The following is a 14,161-nucleotide window of genomic DNA, read 5'->3' as shown; positions in this document are numbered from 1 at the left end:
TCAAGTTCCTCAAGATTCTTCTGTTACTAACCCATATCCATAGAGATCTTACTCAAATTGTTAGGCCTCCTATAAATAATTGAGCTCTGATACCAATTGTTAGAAACAAGGAATACTAAGAGGGGGTGAATTAGTGTTCCACAAACTTTTGTCCAACTATGGATATCATTAACAATTTGCCCATGCAACCAAACTGGTTCGGTGGCCTGCATATATCCTAGACCTGTGCTCCCGGTAGGGCAACTGATAGGACGAGGAGGGAAGGCAAATTGCTCACGTCATCATTCCCCAAGAGGCAACCCCCTACTCGCCAACCCCAACACACCTGTCGCCCCGGCCGAGAACCGATATCGTCCTAAATGCAGAGGTGCTCGTAGGGCTCATGGATTTGGTAGCCACCCGGCCTCAATCTGGAGCGAGCTTAGCATAACTCCACGCCGCCCCTTTTTTCTATTCGTGTGGGGTACAAAAGAAAGCATAGAAAGCCCAAGTTCGGTGGGGTCGAGGAACCAAACTATAGTTGCGAGGCAAGAGGGAGTTATTACTGTGGGTTTACTAGAATTGTTTCTGGTTGAACAATTCTATAGAGGGGGGGCTTCATGTGCAGGGGGCATACAACAGTCTGCATCGAACTCCCCGTATCCCGGAGCCAACGAAGACCTCTGATCCCAAGAGGAGCCATATGCAACAGAAGCTTCACGTACGGTTCTGAAACCCACCCCGGGCCAAGGGACGATGCAGAAGGCCGAGAAACCCTGACTATAACTATAGGTAGTGCCATCTCCCTTAGCCTCCTCCCCATCCAGATCCATTACCTTCATCCTCCGGAAGGCACGCACCCTGCAGAATAATGTTGCCCCTACATGCAAGGGAAGAGGAGCAGGGCCCGACTAGACTATAGATGGGCTCTCCCCCCTATTGACCCCCTGCACCACTATGCATGCAAAGTGTCGGGTCTATAGGGATAGGGCCCTATCCTTTCTATCGGCTAGGGCTAGGTTCATCAGCAGGGGGCCCTACTATTCACCCTTTCCCTTTCCCTTTACCTCTACCTTTAAAATATAGGGGTAGGGGGGGCCCTAGAAGCCGTAGGGCCCACCCTACATGCATGCCCAATAGCTAGTCAGTTGAGAGGCAACTATAGTTGGCCCCGCCCCCTTATCCCCTAGCCAACATGCCCTACCCCTACGGGGAAAGGGGGGGCTAGAGTTGCAAAGGTAGATAACTATTCGGCTGCCCTACCTCAATTGTATATAGGGGGGTGGGGGGGTTCCCTATCATTCCATGGGTGGGTGGGACGGAGGAAAGTAGTTGTTTCCGATTCTCAGGAATAGAGCTCCCGCCTAATGATCAAGGGGAGCCCCCCCAAGAAATGATAAAGGAATCCGAGCACATACATAAATTACGAATGAGTATCCATTCCATCATCCCACACAGAAGGAGATTGCCTGTATCATGGTTGTCTGCTAATGTGAAGCAAGGGGTTGAGCCTAAATGAACTGGCGAACTGGAAGAAGTCGCTTTCAAAACTGTACTCTTCACATGTGTCCAACCCCCTACTATCTATAGGGCCCGAACAAATCCCCGTCGGCCATCGAGACCAAGTGGTAAGGCCATCCATAAGATTGATCTGGCATTGATCGGACGGGGGTACGAATTACTCATTCTTTATTCCATTGGGGATAGGTGCACAACAACTATGAGGGTCACACATTTGCCAATGCCCTGACTATAGGTGGCACCAGCAAGATCCAGCCAAGTGGCCTCTTCATCCGCAACGACTGCAAGCAAAAAGGGGAAAGCAACAGGGAGGGAATCTATTGTTCACAGAGGATATAGTTGGGCCACCTGGAGTGGCAAAATGAAAAGTAAACATAACCATAACACAATGCAACTCATAACACCATTATTTGTTAACTAGGGAAACCCTAGCCAAGGTAAAACCCTGGTGGGGATGGTTGATCCACTGATCAAAATTATCTTGTGAAAGATATTGACCCTATTAGGAGTCCATTACATTTGTACACTATATATGTCCTTGTTAGAGGACTAGGCCTTGTTAGAAGCCTCAACCTTGTTAGAAGTTGGTATTACAATAAAAATAGCAAGCTGAGCCCACTGCCCAAACATGCATATACAATAGTACAATTTGTATACAAAAGGTATAGATACAAAAACCTTTTACACAATGTTGATATCTTCAATATCTGATATGTCCTTGTAGCTCTCTCTCTCTTCAAAACTAATCATAAATATGTACTATATTGTAATATCATTAGATTCGCATCAATACTGATCATACAAAGTGTGTATTCAAACATTATATCATTACTATATGATGCCACACTTATTACAACAAAAACTATCTTCCTTTATACCAATCTACTTAACTACTCAGCCTTCAATAGCTTGCATGTTTCCCAAAACTTGAAATTACTTCTTACTAAGTGAGGGTTCACCTCTAGGATGTCGTCCCAACCTTGTTAAGTCATACCAAAATGCCTTTACTCTATCATCTGCTATGTCCTGCCTGTCATAACCTGTACCTGGAAAAATATCCATATCTCTATTCCTACATCGAATCTTCTTCAGCGCTTTTAACCGCATGTTTTATACATCTTGTAGCACCTTCCCTCAACCACGCATAGCCTCCAGTAAACCACGCTAAAACAAATACCTCAATTGCTCACTGTTTTGTTGAATAACACTTCGACTATTTTCTAAGTCCAAGTATACAAAACTCCATAACATATTTTTCCCTCTTCATAGTAGGTATATGTTGCTATAAATGACAACCATATATCATCCTCATACATCCTCTTAGCCAAAATTGTGTTCTCAAGGTTTTGGAAAAATTTGGCATGGCGGATGCAAAACCAATTAGCACTCCTCTAGTTGATCAATTCCATCTCTCTTCAGCCATGTGTCCCAAGACACAAGAAGAACAAATCTATATGAAGGACATCCCATATTCTTCAGCAGTTGGCAGCCTTATGTATGATATGGTATGCACTCGTTCTAATATTGCCCAAGCAATCGGACTAGTGAGCAGATTTATGAGTAATCTAATAAACAACATTGGAATGCGGTCAAATGGATTGAGGCATCTTAAAGGTACTTCTAATTTTGTATTGTATTTTGGTGGCAAGGATGCATCATTAAGAGGATACACTGGTTTTGACGTGGCTGGAAATGTAGACAATAGAAGATCTACTACTAATTATGTATTTACATTTGCTGGGGCAGCGATCAGCTAGACAACAATGTTGCAACAAGTGGTCTCACTTTCATCTACTGAGGCTAAATACATTGCTGTCACCGAACGCGCAAAAGAGATGATCTAGTTGCAACATTTGTTTGGTGATTTTGATGTCCTTAACAAGGTTCTGTTTTGTTTTGTAATAGCAAGAGTGCTATTGATTTAGCAAAGAATGTTGTTTTTCATAGCCGGACTAAACACATTGAAGTTCATTTTCATTTCATCTTGAGCACCCTTGAGGAGGGAAAAGTTCAAGTAAAGAAGATTAACACCAAAGAAAATCCAGTTGATGCAATTACAAAGATAATTCTACAAAAAAAGTTCGAAATTTGCCGAGCTTCTCTTGCCATTGTAAAGAAATAACAGCTACAGAAAAGTAGAGGAGTCTCTCAAATTGCAACGGTTGGACTTCAAGTGGGAGCTTGTTGGGTGTGTGAAGCCCAACAATTTCATATATTATTATTACAAATTTATTATCTTTCCCTCCAATTATGTGACTTCAGTTCTTGAGAGACTTTATAAATGTGTAATTGGAGGCATAGTTGGAAAACTCGGACTCGGCAACAACTCGCCAAGCCCCACAAAAGTTTAATAGGGAAAAACTCGGTCATTTTTTTAAAAAACTTAGGAACCCAAAAAAACCGCTGAAATTTAATTAAAATTACATTTTTTTGTCAAATTTGATGAGAAGATGCATCTAATAAGTTAATTAAAGAGAACACAAAAGAAACAAGTCTCTAGAACGCACAAATGCAACTAGCATTGCAAAAAATAAAATTTTTTGCCCTATATTGCTGGGTCAACATGTGTTTTCTGCTGTTCCAAAAGTTTTTAGAAAAACTCGCCTCCCACCGAGTAAATCCTTTCTATGAGTTTTACGGCGAAAAACTCAATGAGTGTTAGAAACTCGTAGATTCCTTGGCAATTGTTCCAACTATGATTGGAGGTTCATTTCATATAGCGATTAACAAGCTAACGCTACAATTGTGATGTAAAAGACAAAGACAAAGTGATAATAAAAGATTCCCCTACTCAAGTGTGGACGTAGGCAAAATTGGTCGAACCATGATAAAGACTTGTGTTCTTGTGTTTTAATTCTTAATGTACTATATTTTCTGATTTGCACTTTCGGATTATCTTCACAATTGGTATCAAAGCAAGGTAGAGTTACTAGGAGCGATTTTAGTGATTAAAAATCCAAAGTCATGGAAGAATTGAAGGTGCAGAAGTTCTTTAGACAAAATTTTGGTTTATGGAGAGTGTTTACCGTATGGGATAAATAGATTAATGCATACAGACAATAAACAAGAACAGCAGTACTCTTTTTATTAGTCACATATATGCCGAAGAGATTACATAATGCTTCCAATGATGATTACAATGATCTTAGATAGTGTACATATACTTCCCAGAGAACCTTCTCGAAGGGGTCCGTCGGCTACATAATAATTAACAACTACATGCTAATCTACCCGTCGGCTACACAATATTTACCGATGACATCATCCCCCCCCCCAAAAAGAAAAGTCGTGTCTTGGCAACTTCAAAACTAACAAAAATAGGAGACAACAACATACAATATAGAAATAATATATACTATAGAGGAGGCTACATCCCTGAAGAGTTTTGCCACCGGCTCAATTCGTACACTTGATCCATTCGGATGTGCCAAGTCCTTCTAAGTCCGCGTATTAACCTCTATGGCTTCCTTCAGAAGAAGCGTTGCATCCATAGCCTGGGCTTTAGCTATTTGCAATTCCTGCTCGGCCTTTCCTTGTCCAGCAACAGTGTTGTACGCTCAGCTGCCCACGCTGCCTGCTGGCTGGCCAAGTCCGCAGTTAACTTTTCTCTAATCTCCCTCTCTACTATCAAAGATCTCTCAGCTGTGATATTTCCTAATGCCTTGTCCATCTCTGCACGCCCATGAGCATAATAGACTTCTTTATACAACCCCACTATCTCGTGCGCTAGCTTCTCCATCGGAATGTTACACAGTCCCAGCTCAAGCTCAATGGCCCAATCAGCCAACATCTTTGGTGTCTCAACAGCTGGCCAACCCCTGTCCTCAAAGCAGGAGTGAAACCGCTTAGGGAAAACTCCCCGAATATAAGCCCGGATCAAATGCAACTCTCTCCGACAAGTCAACGCCTATAATGCAATGGTATGTCCTTTCTTCAAGGCGACCCGCATGGCTCTAAGGGAGTCCTTGCATCTATCCTCATTTGACCCATAATCCTCCTTCGCCACATCATCCATCGTCCATTCCCCATCACTATCCATCTCTGCCTCACCTGCGGCCACATCCACATCCGGTGCCGCGTCGTCCTCTTTGGGCGCATCCTCGGATTGTGGAACTGCCACCTCTTATGGCTCCAATATGGCAGCTAGTCCAAGGGATACCCCTTCATGTCTCAGGGACTAAATGGACAGACCGACCTCTGTAGGAATGAGTCAGAACTGCTGCTGCAGGAATGCACTCGCTCTATCCATCACCTCCGTCTTCTCGGGTTGTGTTGTTTGTGTTGGCTCAATGCTCTCATCTTGTTGTGCTGGCTGAACTGACTATGCTGGCTACGCATCCGCCAACAAGGAGGACGAAATAGTGACTAACAGCATCAAAGCCAATCACATCTAATTGAACCTGAGGTTCGAGCTCTGGCGCTGGCAACTCTACCATCTCTAGGGCTGGCTTTGTTGTTGCAACGGGGACTAGTGAACAACTTTGGGAAGGCAAGCCCTCGGTCGTGACCAACGGCAGAACATCTATCAAGGCTGTCGGGGAAACAACATCTACAATCATCCGTAGAACAACATCTGCCACTGTCGGTGGAGTCATAACGACCGGCCCATGTCGTTGGCCAAATGGAGGAATGAGGGAAGTGGTGACCCGGGTTCGATCCCCGGCAACAGCGCCAAATGTTTACCGTATGGCGTAAATAGATTAATGCATACAGACAATAAACAAGAACAGCATTACTCCTTTTATTATTCGCATATATGCCAAAGAGATTACATAATGCTTTCAATGATGATTACAATGATCTTAGATGGTGTACATATACTTTCCAAAGAACCTTCTCGAAGGGGTTCGTCGGCTACATAATAATTAACGACTACATGCTTATCTACCCATCGGCTACACAATATTTACCGACGACAAAGAGTACAGATGTAATCATAGCTGACTAAGCAAGATCTTGCACTTGCACTTGGGGGAAAAACAAAGAAGCCCTCTTTAGTGAAAGATGAAAATTGGGATACTCTTGATATAAGGTGATGCAACAATCTTTCTCTCATTGTCCAAAAACGTTCTCTTCAATGTTGCAAATGAAAATTCAACAAAATCTGTTTGGGACAAGCTTAAAGCCATGCATGAAATGGCATCAGCTGCAAATAAAGTTTTTTTCATGAAGAAACTTTATAAGCTCAAGATGAAGGATGGAACTGCTATGTCCAATCATATCAATGAATTGAATATTTTGCTATGTCAACCCAATCATGCCTCAAGATGATGAGAATAAGGTTGTTCTCTTGCCATGTTCTTTACCAAATAGTTGGGATGGTCTGGTGACATCGGTAAGTACTTCAGTTTCTGGCAAGAACAAATTGGTTTATGATAATGTGGTAGCTACTCTTCTTAGTGAGGACATGAGGAGAAAGAATCAAGAATCTTTATCTAGGGGTGAGCACTGAGAATAGAGGAAGGAGCCACAATAGGGGCAGAAATAATTATCATAGGACATCCAAATCAGCACGGAGATCAAACTCAAGAGAGAGAAATGGTAATTGCTGGTTTTATGGCAAAGTTGGCCATGTCAAGAAAGGTCATAGAACCTAGAAAAGAGCACAAGAAAGAGTGTGGGACAGCGATGCAAACATAGCAACAAAGATGATGATGTCTTGATACTATCAACAACTGAAACTGCTCAGCCTCTTGGGTATTGGATTTTGGTGTTTCATTCCATACCTCCCCATGCACAAAATATTTCACAAACTATCAAAAAGGTAAGTTTGGAGAAGTACATTTAGGAGACAATAAAGCATGTAAAATTATAGGTAAAGGTGATATTTTGTTGTCATTAAAGGAGGCAGAAAATGGTTGTTGAAAGATGTGCATCATGTTCCAAAGTTGAAGAGAAATCTGATTTCGGTAAGTCAACCCTATATACAAGGTTTTCTAACTACTCTCGCAGACACATGGACAGCAACAAAAGGTTCCATGGTAGTTGCAAAGGGAGACAAAGTTGGTAGTTTGTATATTGTTAAAAATATTGGTGAAGTGGGAGCAGCCATGATAGTTGTGGACAGCAACTTCAAACTATGGCATCAAAGGCTCAATCACATGAGTAAGAAAGGTCTTGATGTTATGCACAAGAGGGAAAAACAACCAAGGCCCAAATCCATTGATTTGCAATTTTGTCAACATTGTCTATATGGCAAGCAAAAGCGGGTCTATTGTTTTCATTCATAATAAAAACACAAGAACATTGTTTTTATTCATAATAAAAGCAGGTCTATTCTTGTCATTCATATTGCGGTAAAAGCCAAACCTCAATAAATACTTTGAGTTCTTGTGTTTTTATTCTTGCTGTTCTGTATTTTCTGATTTGCACTTTCAGATTATCTTCACACTTACTTGGTCTATCGTATACACCAGCAGCCCGGGTATTTATTGCAGTACTTGGTACTAGAAATTGCATCAAGCATGAGGATTTGTATGTGATAAAACTTCAATTCTGAAGACCGTAAATCTCTTAGACAAACCTTGTAAAAGCGAACAGGACAAAATCTCTGCTATATACGATCCAGAGTCAATTAATTATCAATACAGCCTGTCTTGCTAGTCTTTGCCTTAATGGTCATCTTTGCCTTAGTCTTTATCTATTGAGTTGAGATTTCAATTTTTTGTTACTGCCTATTTCTTTTAAATAAATAGAAGAATCTTGAATAAGTTCGAAAAAACATAGAAAAGGATATTTCGGGGTGCAGGTGTTTGCCAAGGGGATTTGATCTAAATGTAATCAATGGAGTAAACCAAATGTTGGGATACATTCTTATTCCTTCAAAATCCATGAAATAAATTTCATTTTTAAAGACATTTCATGAGCCAAAACAAAACTCTTTCCAACACTAGTTTACAATACTTTACCATTCACATGGTCTGACTGCTATACCCAAGTACATTAATCATAAAATTCAATCCTGATATTTTATTTCAAAACCCTTTGTAGTATTTGTTCTAAATTAGAACTAATAAAACATATCAAAAGCTGAGTCAAAAACACTCAATCCATTAGACGTTATAGTCTCTGCATGTAGACCCATTTTCTCTGTCATAAATTAGAAGTAAAACTAGTAACCCTTCCTTGGTCGTCTAATAACTTTCTCAAAACAACTCCAAATAAAACCAAATTTTTTTTCCATAAACCCTATATGAGCCTAGCTTTTGAATATATAAGCCATTAAATTTTGCAATTCATAAATTGTTCTACAAGCACCAATCATTGCCTGTAACTTCAAAACAAATCCTTAAAAACCAGTCTTCATTAAAATGACCATAACTGACATATCTGAATGAAAATGACTCAAACCAATTGGAAATAAAAGCTGATTCATATATGTTTCCAATGAATACAACTAGAACTTCTGTTTCATCCAAATATGCCGATACCAAACATATAAATCCGACTGTAGCTAGGGATTCCCAAATCTGCAAATGACCACTTTTACCAAAACTAGCATAACTTCTTCAAACCTTAATAAAATTGTTCCAAACCAAAAAGAGAGAGAATATTATTCATCCTACTTTTCAAATATACAGAAAATACAAGGGTTCCAGGCTGTACATGGCCGTACAAGACCTGGAACCAACACCAAAATAGTTAAAAACAATCAAAATGGCAAGTTCTTGAAAACCAATTGCTTCAAAAATGACTTTTTTCTTCTTCTCATTCACCCCTTTCTATTTGGAACGACCAATACAATGCTTTTAAAGTGGTTGTGGTGGTTTACAACTTCCCAACCACCTTTTAAACCAACTCAACACATTCTTTTAACCCTTGTACATTTTTCAATGCTTCTTTAAGCACTCCCATTACAATGCAAATATTTTTTTTCTAGTTTTTAATACATCACAATGCAAACTTAAGAATTTTAACCATTTCTTTAACATGGTTATAAGAAAATCTAAATGACTCAAATATTACAATATTATGCAATTCATCATAATGTATGAAGGGTCAAAATGCTCCCGCATCATACTCCCAGGCTTAAAAGATTTCCATGTCCCATGGAAATGTGTAGTGGAGAGTTCAGCAAAAAAAATCTTTCACTTCCTTGTCTTTATCACTAGGTCCATGCTTCTTTTGTGTACTCTATCCTTTTTAAATGACTCCAATCAATAGAGTAAAGACTGGCTGCTAGCCATCATGCTTCATGCTGCTTCTTCATACCACCTTATTGTCATCTTACCCAACAGTAGACTCGGTCCGGTGATGCAATTCCCACTCTCGCTCAATGGTTGCTCTCAACATCCTACTCTAGATGTATCTCTAATGGAGACAATACCAAGATCTCAGCTTGAGATCTTCACATGCACAATTGAAAATGCATCCTTCTTGCAGCTATGATGGATCCACATACCACCAGTTATCTCTACCCACAAAAACACCAGATCTTTCGCTGTAAGTTATGATGTAGGAGCATTTTGACCCTTCATACATTATGATGAATTTCATAATATTGTAATATTTGAGTCATTTAGATTTTCTTATAACCATGTTAAAGAAATGGTTAAAATTCTTAAGTTTGCATTGTGATGTATTAAAAACTAGAAAAAAAAAAATTGCATTGTAATGGGAGTGCTTAAAGAAGCATTGAAAAATGTACAAAGGTTAAAAGAATGTGTTGAGTTGGTTTAAAAGGTGGTTGGGAAGTTGTAAACCACCACAACCACTTTAAAGCATTGTATTGGTTGTTCCAAATAGAGAGGGGTGAATGAGAAGAAGAAAAAAGTCATTTTTGAAGCAATTGGTTTTCAAGAACTTGCCATTTTGATTGTTTTTAACTATTTTGGTGTTGGTTCCAGGTCTTGTACGGCCATGTACAGCCTGGAACCCTTGTATTTTCTGTATATTTGAAGAGTAGGATGAATAATATTCTCTCTCTTTTTGGTTTGGAACAATTTTATTAAGGTTTGAAGAAGTTATGCTAGTTTTGGTAAAAGTGGTCATTTGCAAATTTGGGAATGCCCAGCTACAGTCGGATTTATATGTTTGGTATGGGCATATTTGGATGAAATAGAAGTTCTAGTTGTATTCATTGGAAACATATATGAATCAGCTTTTATTTCCAATTGGTTTGAGTCATTTTCATTTAGATATGTGTCAGTTATGGTCATTTTAATGAAGACTGGTTTTTAAAGATTTGTTTTGAAGTTACAGGCAATGATTGGTGCTTGTAGAACAATTTATGAATTGAAAAATTTAATGGCTTATATATTCAAAAGCTAGGCTCGTATAGGGTTTATGGAAAAAAAATTTAATTTTATTTGGAGTCGTTTTGAGAAAGTTATTAGACGGCCAAGGAAGGGTTACTAGTTTTACTTCTAATTTATGACAGAGAAAATGGGTCTACATGCAGAGACTATAATGTCCAATGGATTGAGTGTTTTTGACTCAGCTTTTGATATGTTTTATTACTTCTAATTTAGAACAAATACTACAAAGGGTTTTGAAATAAAATATCAAGATTGAATTTTATGATTAATGTACTTGGGTATAGCAGTCAGACCATGTGAATGGTAAAGTATTGTAAACCAGTGTTGGAAAGAGTTTTGTTTTGGCTATGAAATGTCTTTAAAAATGAAATTTATTTCATGGATTTTGAAGGAATAAGAATGTATCCCAACATTTGGTTTACTCCATTGATTACATTTACATCAGAATTGTTCAGCCTCTGTATCAACATACACAATAACCTTAGCATCTAACGGTAGCTTTCACCAGCCGCAGCTGAGAGATGATGCCGAGGGCCAGTTTCACATAATAGTAATGCTCCAAATCTATTGTAAACATTTATTGGTTTACTTCTAAATTCTGCATACCAGTCAGCGATCAAAATCATACTGAGGGCCATACGGACAAGGGTACGAAGTGAGCCATAATAGTTGTCATAAAGCTTGGCCTTCATACCTGGCAATTGTGTTAATTTGTCATAAGGTGGCAACCGATGAACCAGTGCAGCGGTGGCTGAAGAGTTCTTCGATACACACAAAACCGTGCACTTAATCATCTCACGATATTCTGGAAGCTGCATTTGCATGTGCTGCACCCGAAAATATTCCACATATGAAAGGGCATCTAGCGCAGTGACAGAGAGCAGTTCATCAAGTGATTCCTCTTTTGTTGCAGTGGAGAAAAACATTACAATCGTGAAAAAAGCAGCTTCTGTGATATTCTCAAGAGCCTTCACCGTATGTTTATGATTTGTACAATGCATACCTATGTAAAGCCGATGATTTTGATGTAGCGTATAAGAGAATTCCCACATAAGATGTTCAACTATCTTCTTCAAATCCCTGGATGCCCAAAGGTATTGATCACACATCGCCCTAGTCATGGCTCCACCTTCCTTGAAAAAAACACTTCCAATATGTTCATTTACATCCGTCGTTTTGGGGGAATAAATAATACCCAAAGGAAAAGTCTCTGTTAGAAGTGTAGCTACTAAGCATTGGAGCACATTGGCATGGGAAGGAACTCCCCCACAATGCGATATTGCCACAGCTGTACATTGCAGAACAAGTCTTCTTTTCAAAGTTTCATTGTCTCTATGGATATGATCATCCGCACATTTGGGAAATCGTGCAGACAAAGGTTCGAATACTGTCTTAAAATTAGAGGCAACAGTTCCTGCTACAGCGATAACAGTTTCCTCCAACTGGTGCACAACGACACTATCCTTGACGAATTCACTATTCCTACTGGATCGTAAAGCCTTAAGGAAACCTCCAGCTGCCATGACGACCGCAAAATCCAAAGCTGGATGCCCTAAACCAGCAATCCTCTTAAATTCAAGAGCGCCCACATTGATACCACTCTTCTTGCCATGCGCTCTGATGAGATTCGAACCCACCCATTCCATAAGATGCAGCAGCATGAGGCCCTGCTGAATAGACGCACAAAATCCATGGTGGAGATTCCAGAGAGAGAGCAGAGAGTGTAAAATTGATGGGAAAAGACGAGAAGAATGAGCAGAGGAAAACAACGCATATCCAGCACCTGAAAGCGCTTCAGCTGTCCTCTGAGAGTTCGAAAACACAATACCCTCCGTCTGTTTGCGGTCAGAGAGCATCTCTGTCACCTCTTCCAAGCAAATTTCTCTGCTCTGGATACACAAATTTACATTTTGAGCACCAGAAAGGCAACCCAAGAGCAATAATCGTTCACATGGCAACAATTCATCTTCTTCTGATGATTTCTTGCGCGCAGCTTCAATGGCCGCTTCAATCGACAGGGATTGCGGTTTGAGAGTGGCAGAGGATTTTCGAAGCCAGAGAGTGAATACGACTGCTGCCACAGAGCGAGCTTCCCTTGGAATAGAGGAGGAGGATAAGAGTGAAAGAAGTAGCTTGGCTTGTGGCAGGGCCACGCGAAGGGTGCGTCTGCAGGCGCTCAGCTTGTTGAGGGCAATTAGCGTTAAATTGCAATCACCATATTGTAAAACTCCACCTTTCTGTTTCTCCAGACAGTCTCTTAGAATGCTCCATGATTCGGCAATCTCCCTTGCTGTTATTACTTGCCCTGCCGCTGCCCCTACCCCTGCGTGCTTCTCCAACCATTCCTCCAAAAGTGCATCTTCCATTTCTCGAGTCCAGGGAATCCTAGTTTCTAAGAGCAACAATTTGTAAGGGACTTACATGAATGACACCCACGAGACTATAAATTTACAAAAGTAGCACTTGTACTTGCACGTCCAAGCAGCTTATGCCATACGGCTGTCCTCTCACAAATCCTCTCACAAAAATGTATACTTCGTTTGATCCATGATGTGCATAGTTTGTAATCAAAAATAATAATAAATTTAGAAAAAAATCATATATCGAGAAAATAAAAGTTTGACTTTGTTTTGTGTGTGATATTTTTTTTGTGGGTATCCATTGTTAAACCATTAATATTTAGACATGACAATCAATTTCCCAACATATTAAACATAATGTTAAACATCTCTTTTACATTGAAAATTATGTCCAATAGTAAATTTGCATTCTTTGTATTTTATAAAATTATGCAATGATTCACATGCCTTGTGTATGCTTGTAGGGTTTACCAACCATGGTGAAAGTTGAGTGAGAGACGGATCTGCATGGGACAGTCCCACCAAGACAGTGGTGTTGAAGAATGCATATGAAAAACAAATTTATTATTTTGATTTTTGTACGTATATATATCGAAAACTAATTGATTACCTTCCTCATAGTAGCTTAATCAAGAATAAATTTTTATTCATAAATATATGCTTTAACCTTGTGTGACTTTGATAGACTACAATAACGACGACCACTAGAGCTATAGGAAAGCCTTTCAAGAGCCCATTAAACATGTGATGCAAGTTTCATAATTCCAATTATTGCAATTAATAGAGATCTCCTAAAAAGTAACTATGATTGGTAAGGAAAACATTAACCTATGAGGCCACTAACTGTTGAGACATTTTCTGACGAAATGCATACAATTCAAAGAAAGGCATATCCATTATGGCCTTTGAAACTCATCTTTCCCATAGTCTTCAGTCATTATTGTGAGTTGTGTCTCCTTCTATTGTTTATCTTCTTAGTTCAACCACTCTTGATGAGAATGTAAGTTCTTTATTCTCATATAAGGTGAGGTTGAAACCTATGGA

The 14,161-nt window shown here is 39.6% G+C and overlaps 1 protein-coding gene across 2 annotated transcripts in view; it reads right to left on the bottom strand.

Moving 5' to 3' along the window:
* The window catches only part of LOC149580266 (obscurin-like protein), a 50,401-nt gene extending 37,153 nt beyond the window's left edge, over positions 1-13,248 (bottom strand). Inside the window, exons 1-2 of one of the 2 annotated variants that reach the window (XM_089790148.1) lie at positions 11,761-13,248; positions 11,452-11,619 (exon numbers count right to left, since the gene is read on the bottom strand). In XM_089790148.1, the coding sequence (XP_089646274.1) occupies positions 11,452-11,619; positions 11,761-13,123 (1,531 nt within the window). In that variant the 5' untranslated portion in view covers positions 13,124-13,248. Of the gene's footprint in view, positions 1-11,451 lie in introns of both variants that reach the window. The other variant, XM_089790146.1, reaches the window with a different exon arrangement.
* Positions 13,249-14,161: the final 913 nt, after the last annotated feature.

The sequence above is a fragment of the Cupressus sempervirens genome, chromosome 1 (assembly GCF_028749045.1).
Source record: "Cupressus sempervirens isolate cs-2001-9-10 chromosome 1, ASM2874904v1, whole genome shotgun sequence".
Taxonomy (NCBI): domain Eukaryota; kingdom Viridiplantae; phylum Streptophyta; class Pinopsida; order Cupressales; family Cupressaceae; genus Cupressus; species Cupressus sempervirens.
This window is presented reverse-complemented; position numbering and strand designations above follow the sequence as displayed.